Below are 14932 nucleotides of genomic sequence, written 5' to 3' on the forward strand. Positions count from 1 at the left end.
CCTTCCAGAAACAAAGTACAGGAAATTTATTTACACTGATGATGTTGCTTTAATCTCTCAGGATCCAAGCTTTAGGGAAGCTGAAGCAACACTAAGCTCATCAGGCCTGAAGAGATTGGACGAATACTTCAAACATAATCCTCTTCGACTGAATCCTCAAAAGACCTGGCATCAAACTTTCGACCTATGGACTAAACAAGCAAACTACATACCTATCATATTTAGAAATCTGACTCTCCAATATTGTAACACTCAAAAATACCTAGACATGACCTTCGACAGGTCTTTCATGTTAAAAATCCAACTCCAGAATGTGACAATTAAAATCAAAACTCACAACAATATAATCCATAAGTTAATGGGAACTACCTGGGACAGCGCAACAGTTCTCAAATCATCAGCTTTAGTTCTTTCATACTCAGTTGCAGAATACCTGGATAAACAGTGCTCGCCCTAATATAATCGAGACACAGCTCAATCAAGCAATCACAGGGTGTATTCATCCCACAAACATGCATTGGCTACTGGTCCTTGGTAATATTCCACCACTGTCAATAAAAAAAAAATCACAACTGATTTTGAATATGTGGACAAGAATAAATAGCAACCCAGAATTGCCAATTCATTCAGAAATTTAATTATTAAAAACTGAGCAACTGAGGTCTACAAAACCACTGTTTTACAAATATCCTAAATTGGAACAATCACATAGTTAATAATGTGGGTAGAGCAAACCAATGACTGCGATTCATCAGGTGCAACAGGTCTACTACAGAGACTGCTTACACCACGCTTGTCCGCCCTATTCTGGAGTATTGCTGTGCGGCGTGGGATCTGCATCAGGTGGGACTGATGGATGACATCAAAAAAGTTCAAGAAGGGCAGCTTATTTTGTATTATCACAAAATATATTATCACGTATCATGCCACAGACACAATACGTGAATTGGAGCTGCAATCATTGAAACAAAGACGTTTTTCATTGTGACGGGACCTTCTCATGAAATTTCAATCACCAATTTTCTCCTCCAATTGCGAAAAAATTCTGTTGCCACCGACCTACACAGGGAGAAAATGGCTCTGAGCACTATGGGACTTAACATCTTAGGTCATCAGTCCCCTAGAACTTAGAACTAATTAAACCTAACTAACCTAAGGACATCACACACATCCATGCCCGAGGCAGGATTCGAACCTGCGACCGTAGCAGTCCCACGGTTCCGGACTGCAGCGCCTAGAACCGCACGGCCACCACGGCCGGCACACAGGGAGAAATTATCATCACAATAAAATAAGAGAAATCAGGGCTCGGACAGAGAGATTTAAGCACTCATTTTTCCACACGCTTTTCAAGAGTGGAACAGTAAAAAGACAGCTTGAAGGTGGTTCATTGAGCCCTCTTCCAGGCTTTTTATTGTGAATACCAGAGTAATCACATAGATGTAGATATAGGTGTGGGTCACAGCAATTAGTTTGCAGGATAATAACTTCAACAAGCAAGGATTAGGAACAATCAATGACAGGAGCAGTCTAACATGAAGTGTCACCAACTACTCAATATTCTCTGTGAGCAACCAAAAATCCTTATGATGCTGGCACACACTAAATTGGATCAGAACTGGCCAAGGCAGATGTGGAGTGTTGCTGCACCAATAGTATGCAAATTCTCCCTTCCACGTGACTGCGGCAACGAGCAACAAACATTTTTCACGTAACACTTGAATGTTGCCTCAAAGCATCCAAAGGAACAAATGGAAGACCTTCACGATTTGCCTGTAGAAACTTCTGACTGGATTTCAAACCTGGATTTAGAACTACGAAGCCATTACAAACTAAACATTGTGTGTCTCTGTGCAGCTACTCACGGATGTCCAGTGTGGGTTGTAATCATTATATAGCAGTGCAGCCTGGTAGATATGCTAATGCGTTATTGCAGAACTGAATAATGTTGGAAAACAAATGAGTTTCAGTTGTGGTCACCAGTTGCAAATCTGGTGCTGTACACTATTTGTATGACAGTGCGACATCCACACTGTCATTTGACAAGCCAAAATGTGAGTGAACGGTATGGTTTCACTGTCAGTGGAACTGTTTTATGTTAATAGGTACAATTACAGAGCTGCACTGAAAGAGTATTGCTGACTGAAAAGTCTGAGAAGAGGTCCGATAGCATTAAATGGTTTAAGGACAATGATAATGAAATTTGAAAACACAGATGAGCTTGGAGTGGCACATGGAAGACTAAGGCAGTCTACACCACGGGAATTTATTGACGAGGTTGCTGTTGCTGTTGCTGTAACTGACCACGCACTGCATTGCTCAGGTAGTGCTAGTGTTCGTACAATATCACAAGAATTGGCCATCCCGCGGTCAACGGTGCAGAATGTTTTGCGGTCTATTTTACATTAGTACGCGTACAAGTTTGACTGGAATACTCTCCTTTAAATTCTGTAGGTGGCAGGGGTAAAATACAAGGAGCGAAAGGCTATTAACAATTTGTACAGAAACCAGATGGCAGTTATAAGAGTCGAGGAGCAAGCTGTGGTTGGGAAGAGAGTGAGAGAGGGTTGTAGCCTGTCCCCAATGTTATTCAATCTGTATATTGAGCAAGCAGTAAAGGAAGCAAAAGAAAAATTCAGAGTAGGAGTTAAAATCCATGGAGAAGAGATAAAAACTTTGAGGTTTGCCGATGACATTGTAATTCTCTCAGAGACCGCAAAGGACTTGGAAGAGCAGTTGAACGGAATGGACAGTGTCTTGAAAGGAGGATATAAGATGAACATCAAAAAAAGCAAAATGACGATAATGGAATGTTGTCGAATTAAATCACATGATGCTGCGGTAATTAGATTAGGAAATGAGACGCTTAAAGTAGTAAATGAGTTTTGCTATTTGGGGAGCAGAAGAACTGATGATGGTCAAAGTAGAGAGGATATAAAATGTAGACTGGCAATGGCAAGGAAAGTGTTTCTCAAGAAGAAAAATTTGTTAACATTTAGTATAAAGTGTCAGGAAGTCGTTTCTAAAAGTATTTGTATGGAGTGTAGCCGTGTATGCAAGTGAAACATGGACGATAAATAGTTTACACAGGAAGAGAATAAAAGCTTTCGAAATGTGGTGCTACAGAAGAATGCTGAAGATTAGATGGGTAGATCACATAACTAATGAAGAGGCATTGCATAGAACTGGAGAGAAGAGAAATTTGTCGCACAACTTGACTAGAAGAAGGGATTGGTTGGTAGGGCATATTCTGAGGCATCAGGGGATCACCAATTTAGTATTGGAGGGCAGAGTTAAGGGTAAAAATCGTAGAGGGAGACCAAGAGATGAATACACTAAACAGATTCAGAAGGATGTAGGTTGCAGTAGGTACTGGGAGATGAAGAAGCTTGCACAGGATAGAGTAGCATGGAGAGCTGCATCAATCCAGTCTCTGTGCTGAAGACCACAACAACAATAACCTGTACAAGATCCAGACAGTGCAGCAACTGAAACCTCATGATCTGCAGCAATGTTCTGAATTTGCTCTTTGGTTTCTGGCATGAACTGACATTGATAACATGTGGCCAGGCAACTTTCTACGGAGTGTTGAGGTACTACGAGGTGCAATGAATACACAGAAATGCCAAATTTGGGATACTGTTAAACTGAGTGTTGTGCATGAACAGACAATTTCACTCACTGTACGAGAGTGTGTGGTCTGGATTGACAAGAAATTTATTCTTCATTTCTTCTTCTTTGAAAAGAATACACCTAGAGGGCCTGTCAGGACGTCTGTACATTATTGAAACCTCCTTGTACAGCATGTGATTCCTGCTTTGGGAGAGTGCAGCTGTGTGGAATGCAACGTTTTCATGCAGCGTGGGGTAACACATTGTGTCACTTGCACAGTAACACCAACAACCGTCAAAAATAAATGCAAAGTACTTCTACTTAAAAAAGATAAAAAATGCTCTTAATGCCTTTTTAAGAGACAGTTTCCACCCCTCCTGATCTGATCAAATTAGCATAGAAAAGATGTGGAATGACTTCAAAGAGATAGAATTGACAGCAATTGAGAGGTATATAACACATAAATTAATAAGTGATGGTACTGATCCCCCATGAAACACAAAATGGATCAGATCGCTGTTGCAGAAGCAATGAAAAGCATGCCAAATTTAAAAGAATGCAAAATCTCCAATATTGGCAAAGATTGCAGAAGTTCAAAATATAGTGCGTACTTCAATGCGAGATTCTTTTATAATTGTCCAACGTAACTCTGTCTTGGAATCTGGCAGAAAACCCAAAAAGATTCTGGTCGTGCATAAATCACACCAGCGGCAAGACACAATCAATACCTTCACTGCGCGACAACAACTGTGAACTCACTGATGACAGGGTCACTGAAGCAGAATTATTAAACATGATCTTCCGAAACTCCTTCACCAAAGAAGATGAAGTAAATATTCCTGAATTCCAATCAAGAACGACTGCCAAGATGAGAAACATAGACGTTGATATCCTTGGTGTAGCAAAGCTGCTTAAATCACTAAAGGCAAGGCCTCCAGTCCAGACTGTATACCAGTCAGGTTCCTTTCAGAATATGCTGATACAATAGCTCCACATTTAGCAATTATATACAACTGCTTGCTCACAGAAAGATATGTACCTAAAGACTGGAAAATTGCTCAAATCACACCAATACCCAAAAAGGGAAATAGGAGTGCTTTGGTGAATTATAGGCCCATATCACTAACCCTCCACGCTGCCCTCCAATACTAAATTGGTGATCCCTTGGTGCCTCAGAATATGTCCTACCAACCGATCCCTTCTTCTAGTCAAGTTGTGCCACAAATTTCTCTTCTCCCAAATTCTATTCAATACCTCCTCATTAGTTATGTGATCTACCCATCTAATCTTCAGCATTCTTTTGTAGCACCACATTTCGAAAGCTTCCATTCTCTTCTTGTCTAAACTATTTATCGTCCATGTTTCACTTTCATACATGGCTACACTCCATACAAATACTTTTAGAAACGACTTCCTGACACTTAAATCTATACTCGATGTTAACAAATTTCTCTTCTTGAGAAACGCTTTCCTTGCCATTGCCAATCTACATTTTATATCCTCTCTACTTTGACCATCATCAGTTCTTTTGCTCCCCAAATAGCAAAACTCATTTACTACTATAAGCATCCCATTTCCTAATCTAATTCCCGCAGCATCACCTGATTAATTCGACAACATTCCATTACCCTCATTTTGCTTTTGTTAATGTTCATCTTATACCCTCCTTTCAAGTCACTGTCCATTCCGCTCAGCTGCTCTTCCAAGTCCTTTGCTGTCTCTGACAGAATTACAATGTCATAGGTGAACATCAAAGTTTTTATTTCCTCTCCGTGGATTTTGATTCCTACTCCAAATTTTTCTTTTGTTTCCTTTACTGCTTGCTCTATACACAGATTGAATAACATCGGGGAGAGGCTACAACCCTGTCTCACTCTCTTCCCAACCACTGCCTGCCCCTCGACTCTTATAACTGCCATCTGGTTTCTGTACAAATTGTAAATAGCCTTTCACTTCCTGTATTTTACCCCTGCCACCTTCAGAATTTGAAAGAGAGTATTCCAGTCAACATTGTCAAAAGCTTTCTCTAAGTCTACAAATGCTAGATACGTATGTTTGCCTTTCCTTAATCTATTTTCTAAGATAAGTCGTAGGGTCAGTACTGCCTCACGTGTTCCAAAATTTCTATGGAATCCAAACTGATCTTCCCCGAGGTCAGCTTCTACCAGTTTTTCCATTCATCTGTAAAGAATTCAGAACATTGCTGCAGATCATGAGTGTTAGTATTTTGCAGCTGTGGCTTATTAAACTGATAGTTCGGTAATTTTCACATCTGTCAACACCTGCTTTCTTTGGGATTGGAATTATTATATTCTTCTTGAAGTCTGAGGGTATTTCGCCTGTCTCATACATCTTGCGCACTAGATGGCAGAGTTTTGTTAGGCCTGGCTCCCCCAAGGCTGTCAGCAGTTCTAATGGAATGTTGTCTTCTCCTGGGGCCTTGTTTCAACTCAGGTCTTTCAGTGCTCTGTCAAACTCTTCACGTAGTATCATATCTCCTATTTCATCTTCATCTACATTCTCTTCCATTCCTATAATATTGTCCCTCAAGAATATTGCCCTTGTATAGACCCTCTATATACTCCTTCCACCTTTCTGCTTCCCTTCTTTGCTTAGAACTGGGTTTCCATCTGAGCTCTTGATATTCATACAAGTGGCTCTCTTTTCTCCAAAGATCTCTTTAATTTTCCTGTAGGCAGTATCTATCTTACCCCTAGTGATATGCGTCTCTACATCCTTACATTTGTCCTCTAGTCATCCCTGCTTTGCCATTTTGCACTTCCTGTCAATCTCATTTTTGAGAGTTTGTATTCCTTTTTGCCTGCTTCTTTTACTGCATTTTTATATTTTCTCCTTTCATCCATTAAATTCAATATTTCTTCTGTTACCCAAGGATTTCTACTAGCCCTCGTCTTTTTACGTACTTGATCCTCTGCTACCTTCACTATTTCATCTCTCAAAGCTACCCATTCTTCTTCTACTGTATTTCTTTCCCCCATTCTTGTCAATTGTTCCCTAATGCTGTGCCTGAAGCTCTCTACAACCTCTGGTTCTTTCAGTTTATCCAGCTCCCATCTCCTCAAATTCCCACCTTTTTGCAGTTTCTTCAGTTTTAATCTACAGTTCATAACCAATAGATTGTGGTCAGAATCCACATCTGCACCTGGAAATGTCTTACAATTTAAAACCTGGTTCCTGAATCTCTGTCTTACCATAATATAATCTATCTGCGACCTTCCCACCGAGCGAGGTGGCGCAGTGGTTAGACACTGGACTCGCATTCGGGAGGACGACGGTTCAATCCCGCGTCCAGCCATCCTGATTTAGGTTTTTTTGTGATTTCCCTAATTCGCTCCAGGCAAATTCCAGGATGGTTCCTTTTAAAGGGCACGGCCGACTTCCTTCCCCGTCCTTCCCTAATCCGATGAGACCGATGACCTCGCTGTCTGGTCTCCTTCCCCAAACCCAACCAACCAACCAACCTTCCAGTATCTCCAGGCTTCTTCCACGTATACAACCTTCTTTCATGATTCTTGAACCAAGTGTTAGCTATGATTAAGTTATTCTCTGTGCAAAATTCTAGCAGGCAGCTTCCTCTTTCGTTCCTTAGGCCCATTCCATATTCACCTACTATGTTTCCTTCTCTCCCTTTTCCTACTATGGAGTTCCAGTCACCCCTGACTATTAAATTTTCTTCTCCCTTGTCTATCTGAATAATTTCTTTTATCTCATCATACATTTCTTCAATTTCTTTGTCATCTGCAGAGCTAGTTGGCATATAAACTTGACTGAGACATGAATGTGAGCTCACTGTTATGCTCCTCAAACCACTGTAGCACGGACGTTACCCTGCTGGAAGAAGCCATTACCATCAGGGAAGACATCGAGGGCAAAGGGATGCTGGTGCATTGCAGTACTATTCACGAAGTCCACAGCTGTTACTGTGTCTTCAATTACTATGAGTTGAATATCCCATGTAGTGTAATATTGTCTCCACTGACCTATATCTGTGGCACGATGCACATTTCGAGCAGCCGTTCACTGGACAATGGTGTATCCAGACAAGAATATCGACCTGGTGTGACAAAGAATGTGATTCATCCAACCGGGCTAAAAGTTTGCACTGATCCACAGTTCAATCTCTGTGGTCTAGTACCCACAGCAACTGCAACTGATGATGACGATGTGTCACACGTGCCGCAAAAACCCACATTCGACGAAGTATGCGGGATGGCGTGCTCCGAAACATTCGTGCCTCCTGTGTTATTGTACTCTGTCATTAGACACCGCTTTCCAGACCAGCAAACCTCCGACCTCCACATCCTGTGACTCGAGATGTGGAAGTCTGACAGCTTGTTGCCTACTCACAGTTTCACTGTCCTCTATCCACAACAGTAGCACACTAACAGCTTCACCATTTTTGAGGTGCCTGTTCGCTGGGGCCTGACTGTAACAATGTGTCCTTTGTCAACATTTTTTACATCAGCAGATGTCCGCATTTGTCAGTAGAATGATTCCACACTTGTCTGCTCTGCTTGTACACTATCCTTACAGCATCACACGTCCACAATGCCACCAGGAGGAACTCTTATCTCACAGTGGACAGTGCTCATCACATTTTGGATCATGAGTGTACTTTTAAGGAGGACAGTCTGTAAGTTTGCACTCGAAGGTATCAAAACACTGACAGTATTTAGGCATACACAAATATCAGTGTATTCGATTATAACAACAAATGTTGTCATTTTGATAGCAAAACCATACTTGTGCATAAAATACAATAATGGTCACTGTTAACACATTGCTAAACCCTTTGAGCATGCACTTTCAAACTGACAAACAAACTGTCAGTGCTGTTCATGTGGGAAGCAAACTGACAGGGAGACCATGCCTATTTGTCACCACCAGTTTCCTCCAATTTTATGGTGGCCTCGGCTAGAAATAAAACTGACTAAGTGTGAGCTCTACATGGCCATGCGTTTAGGAAGAATTGTGGCACAAGCCTGGTGAGGCACAAGCCATTTGTGTTAGCATAGTTTCCAGGCTGCAGTCGTAATGTTTGAATATTCCATTAGTAGTGTAGCGCTTGGCACAGTCATGTCGATTAAATATTTGGGCGTAACATTGCAGAGCGATATGAAGTGGGACAAGCATGTAATGGCAGTTGTGGGAAAGGCAGATAGACATCTTCGGTTCATTGGTAGAATTTTAGGAAGATGTAGTTGATCTGTAAAGGAGACCACTTATAAAACACTAATAAGACCTATTCTTGAGTACTGCTTGAGCATTTGGGATGCCTATCAGGTCAGATTGAGGGAGGACATAGAAGCAGTTCAGAGGCGGGCTGCTAGATTTGTTACTGGCAGGTTTGATCATCATACGAGTGTTACTGAAATGCTTCAGGAACTCGGGTGGGGGTCTCTGGAGGAAAGGAGGTGTTCTTTTCGTGAATCGCTACTGAGGAAATTTAGAGAACCAGCATTTGAGGCTGACTGCAGTACAATTTTACTGCTGCCAACTTATATTTTGCAGAAAGACCACAAATATAAGATAACAGAGATTAGGGCTCATACTGAGGCATACAGGTAGTCATTTTTCCCTTGTTCTGTTTGGGAGTGGAACAGGGAGAGAAGATGCTAGTTGTGGTACGAGGTACCCTCCACCACGCACCATATGGTGGATTGCAGAGTATGTATGTAGATGTAGATGATGTAGAAAGAGTACAGAACACTAATCCGTGGGTCGCGGGGTGGTTCTCTATGTGGAAGCTTGCTTTATTTTCAATTTTCGCATTTCTTATACTGCAAATAAACAAAGTAACCCAGTAGTTTACAGTGGAATATGCAGTGGAATATGCTATAACCTTTCACAAAATAATAATGCCCACAGTCTTTTTATGCCTACAAGGAGTACTGGCTCCATTGGACTGAGGATTCAAAGAACACTAGATCAGTGCAAAGCAAAATGGAGGAATCTCAACATTACTTGTCAAAATCTCGCAAACTTATAACAACCTCATACAAAAATTTTTTAACTGATGTGATGAAACCCAATTTATAACTGACTCTTGGGGAAAATAAAAATAATGATACAGGATGAGATTTTTCAAGATGAAGAAGGACTGCTATCGTGCGGCATTAAAATGATTCCCTTCAAATCACCTCCACTAGTGCAAGACTTGTAATGTCTATTTTTATTCTACATCTACATACATATTCCAAAAGCCATCATAAGATGCAAGGTGGAGGGTACCAAGTAGCACTTGTAATGGGACACCCTCCTCTAGCATTGCCTTTTTTTTATGTTGGAGTAGCCAATAGCAGGATTAATCTCGAATCTAGTATGGGTTAACATTATCCCAGCTGTTTCACTAAATGAATTTCATATGATTTTGTATACAATGTATTATATTTTGGCTAAAATGTATAAAAAGAAATTAATTTGTTACAATCGATATGTACAGCTAAAATTACTCTCATTTTAGAAATATTTGAAACCAAAAAATATCTGGCATACTTAAAATTCATTTATTAACTATGCAATCTAATGCTAATTATAAAATTAATTTCTGGCCTCATTTATAAAGTAATGATATAACTTGGTGAAGATTCTTCATTCGTCAAAAAAGTTTGTACACTCTTTTGCTTTGTAAACTCTTTGGAATACTCTGAGGACTGCAGAATGTAGGTAGTAGTGAATATGCCTCTGATGGAAATGCACAAGTTTTTTAGTTTTGTCAATAACAAAGTAATTGTTGGTTTTATGAAAATGGAGATTGTGAAGTCACCGTGATATAGAAGAATGGGATAAAATACATTACTGGCCATGAAAACTGCTACACCACGATGACATGCTACAGATGCTAAATTTAACTGACAGGAAGAAGATGCTGTGATGTGCAAATGATTAGCTTTTCAGAGCTATCACACAAGGTTGGCGCCGGTGGCGACACCTACAACGTGCTGACATGAAGAAAGTTTCCAACCAATTTCTCATACATAAACAGCAGATGACAGGCATTGCCTCATGAAACGTTGTTGTGATGCCTCATGTAAGGAGGAGAAATGCATACCATCACATTTCCAACTTTGATAAAGGTCGGATTGTAGCCTATCGTGACTGCGGTTTATTGTATCGTGACGTTGCTGCTTGCATTGGTCGAGATCCGATGACTGTTAGCAGAATATGAAATCGGTGGGTGCAGGAGGGTAATACGGAAAACCATGCTGGATCCCAACGGCCTCATATCACTAGCAGTCGAGATGACAGGCATCTTATCCGCATTGCTGTAACGGATCGTGCAGCCACATTTCGATCCTTGAGGCAACAGATGGAGACGTTTGCAAGACAACAACCATCTGCACGATGCCATTTTGCTGCAGCATGGACTATCAGATCGGAGACCGTGGCTGTGGTTACCCTTGACGCTGCATCACAGACAGGAGCACCTGTGATGGTTTACTCAACGACTAACCTGCACGAATGACAAAACGTCATTTTTTCGGATGAATCCAGGTTCTGTTTACAGCATCATGATGGTTGCATCCGTGTTTGGCGACATCACGGTGAACGCACTTTGGAAGCGTGTTTTCATCATCGCCATATTGGCGTATCACCCGGCGTGATGGTATGGGGTGCCATCGGTTACACGTCTCGTCACCTCTTGTTCGCATTGTCGGCACTTTGAACAGTGGATGTTACATTTCAGATGTGTTACGACCAGTGGCTCTACCCTTCATTCGATCCCTGCAAAACCCTACATTTTAGCAGGATAATGCATGGCTGCATGTTGCAGGTCCTGTACGGGCCTTTCTGGATACAGAAAAGGTTCGACTGCTGCCCTGGTCAGCACGTTCTCCAGATCTCTCACCAACGTCTGGTCAATGGTGGCCGAGCAACTGGCTCGTCACAATATGCCAGTCACTACTCTTGATGAACTGTGGTATCGTGTTGAAGCTGCATGGGCAGCTGTACATGTACACGCCATCCAAGCTCTCTTTGACTCAAAGCCCAGGCATATCGAGGCTGTTATTACGGCCAGAGGTGGTTGTTCTGGGTACTGATTTCTCAGGATCTATGTGCCCAAATTGCGAGAAAGTGAAATCACATGTCAGTTCTAGCATAATATATTTGTCCAATGAATACCCATTTCTCATCTGCATTTCTTCTTGGTGTAGCAATTTTAATGGCCAGTAGTGAAAAAGAAAGTCATAGCAACAGAAAGTACTACATTAACTATCTAGTCATCTGGAACCCCCACAATTAACATTTCAGCTTCAAGAGTCTACCCCTAGATGCGAGAACTGCAGCCAACAACAAGAGAAAATGAAGATAAGTAAAAAGTCTTGTATATCTTATGCCTCTCTAAGCTTTCGACACTTTTGCAGAGACAGAGAAATTTAATGGTGATGTGTGGGAGGGTAATATTACACACTATTAGTCACGTCCTTTCCTGTTCAACTCACAAATAGTGAGAGGAAAAAACAACTGTCTATATGCCTCTATATGAGCCCTAATATCAGGTAAAGAGTAAAAATAAAGTGTGACCAAAAAGCTTCAAAACTGACTAACAACCAAAACATGGTATGATCACTTACATCGAAGTTCTGCTTGATGCGATCAGGGTTGACACTTTTTGGGATGACCACAATGCCTCGCTGTACGGTGTGACGCAGTAACACTTGAGCAGTCGTCTTCTTGTACTTCTCTGCAATACGTGACACTACCGGATCTGTCATGGGGCTCAAGCTTACTAACCTGAAAAGGGAAGCAAAGGAAGGACATCCACCCATTAATCTCATTTAACTCTTGACTCTAAAATATTCTGCTTTCTTACAGTAAAGTTATAACAGTGACACTAAAGCATTGTCAATGGGTGTGTACATGGGAGTTGAATGCTCAATAAGCCACTGCAGATAATTGTAAAGGCAGAAAGGCTTCAGTAATGAAGTCTTCTTTGGTTATTAGCTGAGTCAAGATGTTACTCTGCCACAGAACAACACCTCGATTTGGCTGATAATCCGAGAAGATTTATCATCAAAATTAGTTGAGAAACGTTGCATTTCCATAAGGGCTTCAGTACTCAATTCTTCCTCCTAACCATCACTCCCACCTCAAACTAAAGCTGCAAATGTTTTTTTTTTTCAGTTTTTATTCCATCACATCAACAATTTACTGGAACATGTATTTCATGCAATGCCACTAGGAAGAAGAGTGTAAAAAAACTTTAACTATAAGTGTAAAATTATTTAATTGTATCTAAAAACAAAGATGATGTAACTTACCAAATGAAAGTGCTGGCATGTTGATAGACACACAAACACAAACATACACACAAAATTCAAGCTTTCGCAACCAACGGTTGCTTCATCAGGAAAAAAGGAGAGGGAAAGACGAAAGGATGTGGGTTTTAAGGGAGAGGGTAAGGAGTCATTCCAATCCCGGGAGTGGAAAGACTTACTTTAGGGGAGGGGGGGGGGGGGGGGGGGGGGGGGGAAAGCCTGAATTTTGTGTGTATGTTTGTGTGTCTATCAACATGCCAGTGCTTTCGTTTGGTAAGTTACATCATCTTTGTTTTTAGATATAATTTTCCCACATGGAATGTTTCCCTCTATTATATTCAAATTATTTAATTGGATAGATAAGAATTCTACTCACCAAGCAGCGGTAGAACACAGACATAAAAGACTGCTGTGATTGGCAAGCTTTTAGAGCCAGTGGCTCCTTCTTTACACAGAAGGGTTGAAGGGGAAGGAAGAAGGGTGAAGGAAAAGGACTGGAGAGGTCTGGGAAAAAGGGTAGATTTCGGGAAAGTCACCCAGAACTGCATGTCAGAGGAGACTTATAGTATAGGATGAGAATGAAAGACTCCTTTTCCTTCACCCTTCTTCCTTCCCCTTCAATCCTTCTGCCTGAAGAAGGAGCCACAGGCTCCAAAAGCGTGCCAATCACAATAGTCTTTTATGTGTGTGTTCTGCTGCCACTTGGTGAATAGATTTTTTATCTACCCAATTAAATAATTTGAATATAATAGAGGGAAACATTCCACGTGGGAAAAATATATCTAAAAACAAAGATGATGAGACTTACCAAACGAAAGTGCTGGCAGGTCGATAGACATACAAACAAACACAAACATACACACAAAATTCAAGCTTTTGCAACCAACGGTTGCTTCGTCAGGAAAGAGGGAAGGAGAGGGAAAGACGAAAGGATGTGGGTTTTAAGGGAGAGGGTAAGGAGTCATTCCAATCCCGGGAGCGGAAAGACTTTCCTTAGGGGGAAAAAAGGACGGGTATACACTCGCACACACAAATATATCCATCCACACATACACAGACACAAGCAGACATATTCAAAGGCAAAGAGTTTGGGCAGAGATGCCAGTCGAGGCAGAAGTGCAGAGGCAAAGATGATGTTGAATGACAGGTGAGGTATGAGTGGCGGCAACTTGAAATTAGCGGAGATTGAGACCTGGTGGATAATGGGAAGAGAGGATATATTGAAGGGCAAGTTCCCATCTCCGGAGTTCTGATAGGTTGGTGTTAGTGGGAAGTATCCAGATAACCCGGACGGTGTAACACTGTGCCAAGATGTGCTGGCCGTGCACCAAGGCACGTTTAGCCACAGGGTGATCCTCATTACCAACAAACACTGTCTGCCTGTGTCCATTCATGCGAGTGGACAGTTTGTTGCTGGTCATTACCACATAGAATGTATCACAGTGTAGGCAAGTCAGTTGGTAAATCACGTGGGTGCTTTCACACGTGGCTCTGCCTTTGATCGTGTACACCTTCCGGGTTACAGGACTGGAGTAGGTGGTGGTGGGAGGGTGCATGGGACAGGTTTTACACCGGGGGCGGTTACAAGGGCAGGAGCCAGAGGGTAGGGAAGGTGGTTTGGGGATTTCATAGGGATGAACTAAGAGGTTACGAAGGTTAGGTGGACGGTGGAAAGACACTCTTGGTGGAGTGGGGAGGAATTAAATAATTTTGTCAATAATTGATTGTTTACATTGCTCTATTAACTATAAGTGTGTAGCATTCTGCGCAATATTAGCGATGGTGCTAGATTACTCTTTCTCCTCAAATCCATTTTTGGTTTCTCAGTTGAGGCCCCATGGCATGAACAGCCCAATCAACATGGTGACACATATTCTTGATTGGGTTTAAATCTGGGTTGTTTGGTTGCCAGGGGAGTACAATAAACTCATGCTGGTACTCCTTGAACTTGCTTGTAGTGGTGACATGTTGCCCAGGGATATATGCATACTTTTCTTGGTCCATCCTGCCTTCCAGATCTTTGAGATCACCACGTACAG

At 41.6% G+C, this 14932-nt stretch overlaps 1 protein-coding gene across 1 annotated transcript in view; it reads right to left on the reverse strand.

Moving 5' to 3' along the window:
* LOC126439536 (aldo-keto reductase family 1 member D1-like) overlaps window positions 1–14932 on the reverse strand; it is a 47178-nt gene that overhangs the window by 12818 nt on the left and 19428 nt on the right. Inside the window, exon 2 of the mRNA XM_050090570.1 lies at window positions 12210–12369. Coding sequence (XP_049946527.1) covers window positions 12210–12369 — 160 coding nt within the window. The remainder of the gene's footprint in view (window positions 1–12209; window positions 12370–14932) is intronic.

This window comes from Schistocerca serialis, unplaced genomic scaffold (assembly GCF_023864345.2).
Source record: "Schistocerca serialis cubense isolate TAMUIC-IGC-003099 unplaced genomic scaffold, iqSchSeri2.2 HiC_scaffold_1329, whole genome shotgun sequence".
In the NCBI taxonomy this organism is placed as follows: Eukaryota; Metazoa; Arthropoda; class Insecta; order Orthoptera; family Acrididae; genus Schistocerca; species Schistocerca serialis.